General features: G+C 36.4%; 1 protein-coding gene across 1 annotated transcript; it reads left to right on the top strand.

Annotated features, from left to right (window-relative positions):
* Window positions 1-307: 307 nt before the first annotated feature.
* On the top strand, window positions 308-3390 carry LOC121813398 (nuclear GTPase SLIP-GC-like; the record flags this gene model as incomplete). The annotated part of the gene is given in 6 exon segments (XM_042217141.1): window positions 308-514; window positions 788-875; window positions 1079-1295; window positions 1453-1650; window positions 2918-3124; window positions 3224-3390. Coding segments are annotated over 6 exon segments (1022 nt in total), but the record flags the coding sequence as incomplete, so codon positions are not given.
* Between the last annotated feature and the right edge of the window lie 6054 nt (window positions 3391-9444).

The following is a 9444-nucleotide window of genomic DNA, read 5'->3' as shown; positions in this document are numbered from 1 at the left end:
GGAATATACATTTTACCCTAGCTAGGAGGTTTGCCAACCGTCTCTATAGCTCTTTGTGACTGGGACTTAATTATGCGAAAGAATTGTCTCATAGTATCACCAATGTTTACTAAGAAGAAGGTTATTGTAATTTATTTTTCATCAGTCTGCTGGTTAATAAAAAATAACTGCATTTAAGTTTGTTGATTGTAAAACTTATATGTTAGTGTCCTTTAAATGTGTTTAAAGACAATGCCAATGCAAATAGTATAATTCCTGTATAACTATATTCATCCTCAGGTTTGCCATCCACAAGTGATACAGGTAGAACATCTATCTATTACATCTCATATTCATCTTTCAAAGCAGAAATATTTTTATTTTGACTAAATGATTCCATTGAGCTTAAGTTTGGATATCGAGAGAGACCCAGCCAACAAACGGATATTTTTTTGTGGCTTAGGAAAGCAAAAGTCGGATCTTCAGGCTGAGTCCCTCAAATGTTTCCCAGCAGCTAAAAGACGTTGTGACTCAGGTATTTTTATTTGTTTCTAAACAACATATCCAATGAAATTTTTCTTGTATAGCAGGAAAAAACTTTATCATCAGTTTGCTGGTATCTGAGGTACTATATTAAATTTTTCTTATTTCAAATCAAACATTGAACAATCAACTTGTGCCGTAAGTACTTGGTAAGTGGTCCATAAGAACCTGATACATTACCCTTTTTGGATATCAGTGTATCACATTGTGTGTTTATAATGGTTCATAATTCCTGCTAAACACTTCTTTACTTTCACTTTGACAGACACCAGAATATTGTCTGAAGTGAAAGGCATAATGAAACAAATCAAGGACCATATAAACGACAAAGAAGAACTTGGTGCTTTTATAAAGTGGGTATATAAACATTTAAGTAAGACCTTTTACTTAAGGTATAATGAAGCTTTATTTATATGAGATCCAGATCTCTTTTGTAAGACCATTCTGGTGAACGGAAATCATATACACAAGGTGTTCACAAAGAGATGGCTTTCTAATTTTGCGATACATTTCATTGTTGAATAAATTAACTCACATTTAAACTCTTGTTCCATAGGAATAAAATCAGTGATTTAGAGATTAACAAGAGAGAGCTTGTTGGTGTCTTTGGAAGAACTGGGGCTGGAAAGAGCTCGTTAATCAATGCCATCATTGATGAGAAGAATCTTTTGCCCACTGGAAGTATCAGCGCATGCACCTCAGTCGTGATTAAAGTGGAAGCTAACACACGTAGCTTAAAGTATGAAGCGGAAATTGAGTTCATTAAAGAAGAGGTACAATAAAATGAATGTTTATTTTTCACAGTATATGTATATATAAGTATGTATATAATAATTATATAATACATAATTATAATAATTATAATTTCTAGTTAGTCTGCATGACATTTAAGAAAACCCAAAGATTGTTTTTGTTTTTATCTTGTTTTAGGAGTGGCATGATGAATTATGGTCACTGAAAACTTACAAGAAAGGTGATGATGACTATCGGGACATGGTTAAAAAGCTGTCAGCCCTGTATGGAGATGAATGGAAAGACAAATCCCTTGAAAACCTTAAAGAACCAAAGTATTTCAAAAATATTCCAGAATTTCTAGCGTCCAAGAGGAAATCTTTGAATTGTGACACAGTAAGGTCAAATGCTATTCTATTACTTACTATTACTTAGAATGTTTCTTGTTTTACTGAGTGAAATTTGTTTGCAAAGTCTGAAATTGATATAATTTATAGACGGCCTACTCTATGCAAATTGGGCTTTAACTGTTATTAAAAAAATGAAGAAAGAAAAAAAAATAGAAGCAGAGTAGAATATAATGCATCTTTGATAAGTGCTACAGACCAAAATCACAAAACAAATCTGTTCTTGCCTTATCAAACCTCAGTGCTGCTTTTGACCAGTTTAAAAACTAGATGTGATCAAAGGACCAAAGACACAAACAAAAATGTGAATGTTTATTTACAATGTTTTCCAGCTGCCTCCTGCAGCTCAGCACAGTGAGCTCCCTTGTCAGGTCCTGCCATCCTACTTAAATAGAAAAGACTGATTCTCATATAGACCTTTTCTACTTTATCTGAGCACTCAGAGAGTGGAAAAACAAAAACCTCATTGAAGAAAAGCATTTCAGACATATTCCAGAATTTTTAAACTCCATGAAGAAATCTTTGGAATGTGACACAGTAAGCTCAGAAACTCTAAATAATGCATTCTTTGAGAAAGTATTTATATTTTCAGTTTTCGAGGACTGACATAATTTACTGTCGGCCGACTCTATAGAAATTGGACTAATTTAACTGCAAGTTTAGTGGATTTGTAACTGAGAACATTTTTATTTATCACACCTCCAAATCCATAAAATGACAACCAAATGTACCAGGGCAGGTTCTAATTCTTTTTGTTTTTTAGTTTTTTAACCGAATGAGTGATAGTCGCTGTGCAACTCAGCAAGTTCATCAAGGAAAAGCTTTAAAAAAGGAGAAAAAAACAAACAAATTTGAGTTCCACTGAAATGGATTTAGAGGATTTGAAACAAACAAAAAGTCATGTTATGGATAGATGGTATGAGAAAAGCTTTCAAAAAGTTTTTCATCCTAAAGATGTCAGTATTAGCTCCTGAGGTCAAGAGTGTACATATGGTTGTACATACTTACATTAGCCTGTGCTGTATTTTGGGTTTTCTGCTCCTAATTTACTGTAATTGTAAGTTTTAGAAATTCAGTTAGGTATAGGTACGTATTCAGGTATAGTATCACTAAAAGCTACAATACTCACTACACGTTATCGTTGCTCTTCAGTCATATTTTACGTTGCACTACTTCTTTAATCCAATTTGAAGACACGTTCAGTGATTGTACAGGTTACGTGTTTTGCATTATCGTATTTATTTCATTTATTGCAGGCTCAAGAGCTATCTCAAAAACTTCGTATATACACAAAGGGTGGACCAAAGCAGGAAGATGGATATAAAGCACAGCAGTGGTTTTGGCCACTAGTGAAAAGTGTGACTGTCAGGGTGCCACACAATGAGCTCCTCCAGCATGTCACACTTGTGGACCTTCCTGGAAATGGTGATCGTAACAAGAGCAGGAACGAAATGTGGAAACAGGTATTTTATTCACATCCACTGCATCTTGTTTTGTCCTGTGTTGTCTGAACATTGTTTTGTGTAATTATTTAAAATTGACATTCTATGATTCTCTTTCAGATTGTTGTAGATTGTTCTACTGTGTGGATAGTGGCTGAAATTACTCGAGCAGCATCAGAAGTTGAAGCCTGGGAGATCCTAAAAAGTGCACATGGCCTCATTGGAAATGGTGGTCAATGTCAGCAAATCCACTTTATCTGCACCAAGTCTGATCCTGCAGATGATCGGTAAGTGAATTACCAAACCACACAGAGCTGGATGTGTTGGCAAAAGTACTCAATAACTGATATCAAAAATCATATTAAAGACACATACTATTATCAAGACTAAGATAATACCAGTTTACTAGAGAATGCATTTCTTGAAGAAAATTCAGTGTGAACGCTGACAGCTGAATCGTTTGAGTTGAATTTTTATAATTACTTAGTCTTGTACACAGTGTGTACACTGAATACACCAACTCATTCACATGAGAGCAGAAGTTCACACAGAAGAAGTAGTTTCAGAGTTTGAAAGTAGCTGAACAGAATAAGCTGATTAATGACAAAAGAAAATTTAGACTTTGTGAACTTCAGCTTTCAGCAATTCTGCACTTTGACTTTCAGATGAATGGTTCGGTGTATTTCAGGTCAATGGATATTTTTCCAACCAAAGGTTCAGAAGTTATGACATTTCATCTCAAACAATTCAGCTATCTGCATTCACACTTGAGTTTTCTTTAGGAAATGTGTTCTCTAGTTATTCCTTTGTTGTTATTTCAAGGGCAGGGATTTTTTAAATTTTTTGAAAAGACTTAAGGTGTTCCAATTGCATGTTAAAGAATAAATTGTGCCATGGATGTTAATGTCAGCGGCCATTTTGCCTATTTGTATTGTCATTGGATCGTTGTAAAGCAGCAGCCATTTTTGTTTATTATTAATCTATGTCTTTAGCCGCTAACTAGTCTCACACCGTTTGTCGCTTGTCTGTGAGCTGCGTGCTTCCATTCAGATTTTTACAATTTATACACTTTCTGAAATATTCCTCTTTTCTGCTGATAGGGTCACATCGACTTTGAATCACTTCCCTTCTTTTAGGCCATATTTCTCCCACACCGTTTGACTTAGACCCTACTGTTACACCAAATTGACCAGAACAACTGTCTGCAAAACTAAGATATTTATTTCACTTCATTTCTACAGTTTTTCTGTCTCTCAAATCCCTCCCCATTCATGTGTATTGGAGAGTTAGCATGAGGCTAGTGTGAGGCACACAAATCCTCGGGTGAATTTTTTTTCTTTAACATCTAGATACACGCTCAATCATCCAAGTAAGTTAATCCCCAAAAGTTGATTCTGTTCAACTGGACATAGTGTTTTCAGTGGGAGAAATGTTTCGTCGTGACGAAAGCTTACTGCAGGTTTCCCCAGCCTTATAAACAGTACCTGGAAATTCACTCCCTGTTTAATTCCACCAACCACTTTTGGAGCAAAGTTTTTACAGAACATTTTTTAACTTGCACTTGTGACCTTAAATTTAAGCTCTACACAAATAAAAATCCACACATGTGTAGAACAACTTCTTGGGATCCCCACAGTTTTTAAAACACATTGATATCACGTTCACTTCCCAGTTTATAAGCCATAAGGCAACAATTGACTCTATTACAGCATCCCTCATTTGAATATAATTTGTGTACTGGTTTGTCTGTGTCTCACCATAGTCTGGGCCCCACCTATGAGGTAATACTCACCACAAGGCTTATCTATAGTTTGTTAGCTTGTCATGTGTCTCACTGAGAGGTTTAGTGGGTAAACTGCTACTCTTTCTGTGGGGGGCCATTGCGTATTGGCTGTAATGCATTCAGTGTGAATGCAGCAACAGCCAATGAAATAAAAAAAGATTGCTTACACAGAACCGTCAGAGAACAGGTTCAAGGCCTGGTAGGAACAAAGCTTGTGTTACATTATCAAAGGATAAACACCAGTTTGTACTTAGATAATGTAGGTAACATTAATTTTTCACATTACTTTATGATTTTATTTGATTGTCTTGTTTATTTGTAAATTATATTATATAGTGTTACCACCCTTGGGGCTGTGTTTCTGCATTCATTACCTATACTTTCATGAAGTACATTTGAGATGATATCCTGCTCGCTAAACACTGTTCATAGTGTTGAACTCTGCTTGTTAACCCCTAACTATGGTTGAACTTAGCTTGAGTAGATTTTTGAGGTGTTACTGCTCGTGAGGTTAGCCTTAGTTAGCTTTAGGTTTTAGGTTTAGTTAATTTTGTGCTGGTTATATGCCCAGTGGTTTGCAGTACGTGGCCCTGTCGGTTTTCTGTTTGAATTTTGCAATAAAACCTTTATTTCACTCCCTGTCCCCTAGCAGAGGGGGTTGTAACAATACCATGATAATCCTGTGTTGTTTATTAGGTGTATGCAAGGACAGTGTTTTGCACCAGGAAGCATCTCTGTATAGACAGTATAATTTAGAAGGGCAGTGAAGAAAGTCTGCATGCAAGTATCCTTGGGCAAGATGCTGACCCCTGATTTGCTCTTGATTGATTGATAATATGTCAAGAGATTTATTCTAAATGACACTTCTTCAGCTGAGAGTCAGAGAGTGGATACACACACACGCTGCAGGTTTTACTTGCAAGGGCGGTCACAGAGCGCTCACACGAGAGTGGGGGCCCTGTGATCAGCGCTCTGTTCATGCACTTGTCTTTATTTATACATGAGAAAAGTAATACAATAATGAATACATTTGCTCAGTGGAATATTGGTGTGTGTGTGTGGTGGAATGTGGGAAGCAGCTCTTTTTCTCTGTTAGACAGTTGATATATATATGTGTGTGTGTGTGTGTGTGTGTGTGTCTATATATATATATATACATAATACAATATATATGTATATATATATATATATATGTGTTCTTCCACATTGTATATACAATATATATATGTTCAGTGGAATGTTGATACGTGATGTGCGTTGTGATGTGTGTGTGTGTGTGTGGAATGTGGGAAGCAGCTCTTTTTCCTGGTAAGAGGTCAGAACTGCTTGTTGAGCTTCTTACTATCGCTGTGGGAAGATTCAGATAAAAATATCAGAACAAGTTTTTATAAAGAACAATCAGTTCTAAGTAATAAAAAGGCCATCATGCAGTATTCTATCACATGTAAACTTATATCATTAAAAGCTTATACTGACTACTAAGTACAATTTTTCATTGACATAATACTTTATTCATCCCGAGGGAAATTGGGTTGCTGCCAGCCTTGCCAGAGCCATCTTACCCTTCCGACCATACATACATTACGTCATATGGGGAAGACAGGTCAGAGAGGAATAACAATGGAAGGGGTTAGGGAGGAAAAAAAAGAACTCCCCCCCCCAGACTGAGGTCCAACAGGGAGATCAGTTTGACACAGAAAAAAAAAACACCTCAGCACATTGCACATGAATCATCACATCTCACAACATAGAAGACACTTCAAGGCGTTTGGAGGGGTACTATATGATGTTGAATATATATTGATATGTGTATGTTTGTGGTGGTGTTTTGGTGGTATGTAATTAATATTATATAGTCGTGTGTTATGCTGCTGTATATATAATAACTGCTATATATGATGTATGTGTGGGTGTGTGTGGTGTGTATTAACACGTTATATATGTATGTGATATATTGTGGGGTGGTAGGTGGGGTCATGGGCTCTATTCCAGTCGTGAATCCCGTCGAATGTAGGTCTGTGTCAGTGTACATGCGCGTGTGTGTGTGTGTTCCGTGTTCAGCTGATCTTCTTCTCCAAGATCTTATCCATATTGCGTTCAATAAACACAGTCTGTGTACTCACAGCCCTGCCCATCGTCTATCATGTCAGCCAGCCTTGTGGGACTTTGAACAGCTGTAGCCACTTCTTGTTCTTCAATAAGCCAGGTCCGAGCCAGCTCCAATCAGCCCTATTGGCGAAAATCATCTGATTATACGCTTACACTGCCCATGAAGGCGCTACATCTTATAGGGGTTCCGATAGATGTTCATAGATGTGTGCATTACAACATTCTCCCTCGCATCTTACAGATTTGACAGCCACATTGTTGTGAATATATATATTCTATCTATCAGGAAATAATTTCTGTACAACACGCCATATACATGACACATGTCGAGGTGCCTTGTGCAGGCTTAGTACAGATGATTGTAAGAGAAGCTGAGAAACACTTCGATAATTAGAAGAGAACTAGTGTTTGGAATGAGAATCTTATATTAAAGAAGATTGAATGAGAATAGCAGGATCACTGAGCTGCCTCTGAATTGATCGCCTCTTAATGCGTGTTTGGTTTTGTTCCAATGTCCCGAGCTTGGATCAGATCCCACCAACCCCCTATGAATTAAGTTTTTAGATTCAGTCATTTATTGGTTTCTGTAGAGAGTGGTCAATCTCTATAGACCAGAGGATGGAGCTTTACTTTGTCTCAGGCAGTTGGCCCAAATGTCTGAAATTCAGTATAACCCTTACCTGAACCACATCAGCTGCTTCTTCATGCTCCTGTTCACACTGTTGATAAAAAAGTACAAAGCCGTGTAGAATATTAACCTCTTAAACATGTATTAAAATTGTATTTGTCATATGGACATTAAATCTGAAGGGGAAAAAAACAGTTTTAAACTGACTTGAAAAGAAATGACTGTTTCCTGATTTGAGTTTTGTTCTTCCTACCACAATCAAAACAATTACAATCTATTAGCCAAATGTTAGCTCCCTCTGGCAGATTGTCCTGAGCAGCTGGGGAAACAGGATGACTGGGTGACGATGAGGAGGAAGCAGAGTCTTAAACAGAAGCTCCTGGTACACCACCAATCTGTTCATGTGTCTAACTGTTTTTCCCCACTTATTGAATCACCTGCCAGGCAACAAACTCTGGTAATTGGTGATTCTGTTCTGAAACATGTAAGGCTAGAGAAACCAGCAAAGACGACCAGAACACTGAGGGAAATGTAAAACTGAAAGGTAAAAATAAATTCAGCAAAACTGTAATTTACGTCGGACATCCAGTTATGTCAATCGGAGGTACTAAAATTAATATTGAATCAGTATGTAACCCTATAGGCAACAAAATGAAGCTTTCCTTTGTCTCAGGCAGTTGGCTAATATGTCTGAAATTCAGTAAAATCCTTACCTGAACCAAACCAGCTGCTTCTTCATGCTCCTGTTTACCCTGCAGATAAAAAGTGCAAATACAATACTGAGCACTTAAACATGTATTAAAAACTGCATTTCTCGTATAGATACTGAACCTCAAGGCAACAAAATAGTTTGTAACTTAATTGAAAAGAAATGACTGTTTCTTGATTTGTGTTTTGTTCTTTCTAGCATGATCAAAACTTTGCAAATCCATCTTATAAAGAGTTAACAAAAATTGTGCTAGATACTATTACGAGTGCTGGGAAAATTACTTTGAAAAATTAATTTGTTATAGTAAGAAGTTACTTCTTTAAAAAACTAATTGAGTTAGTAACTGAGTTACAAGATTATAAAAGTAAATTATTACTAGGAAAGTAACTATTTTGTTAGTTTAAAAAAAATCCAGATCTTTTTTTTTTTACACAGACACACACAAATAGATGCACAAAACTAAAAAATTCAGATATTCTGGTTTACAAGGTTACAAAACTGAGTTTACAACTACACATTTGATTTACAAGTACAAAATATTTATGACCACAATTTAAGCCCATAGAAAGGGTGGAGTTTTTTGTTTTTGCTCCTTAGAAAATGCAGCTTTTACAGTTTCTTCCTGCAGCAAACATAGCAATACTATTCAGGAGAAAATCTAATTTAAAGTCTCCACTTTAACTGTTTCCTGATTTGAGTTTTGTTCTTCCTACCACAATCAAAACAATTACAATCTATTAGCCAAAGGTTAGCTCCTTCTGGCAGATTGTCCCGAGCAGCCGGGGAAACAGGATGACTGGGTGACGATGAGGAGGAAGCAGAGTCTTAAGCAGAAGCTCCTGGTACTAAAATTAATATTGAATCAGTATGTAACCCTATAGGCAACAAAATGAAGCTTTCCTTTGTCTCAGGCAGTTGGCTAATATGGCAGTTGGTTAATATGTCTGAAATTCTGAAAGTCTCCACTTTAAATTAGCTGAAGACAGCTTCAACCATCTGTGTGTTGAAAAACTGCAATGTGTCCACACCACATGTTCTTGTTAGTAACAGTAACAACATTGTAAAGATAGAAATAGCAATTAGTTAGATTACTAGTTACTGAAAAAAAGTAA

The sequence above is a fragment of the Haplochromis burtoni genome, unplaced genomic scaffold (genome assembly GCF_018398535.1).
Source record: "Haplochromis burtoni strain Fernald_Lab_line unplaced genomic scaffold, NCSU_Asbu1 Contig_1628, whole genome shotgun sequence".
Lineage (NCBI taxonomy): Eukaryota > Metazoa > Chordata > Actinopteri > Cichliformes > Cichlidae > Haplochromis > Haplochromis burtoni.
Note: the sequence above shows the minus strand (reverse complement) of the source record. Positions and strands in the feature narration are given on the sequence as shown.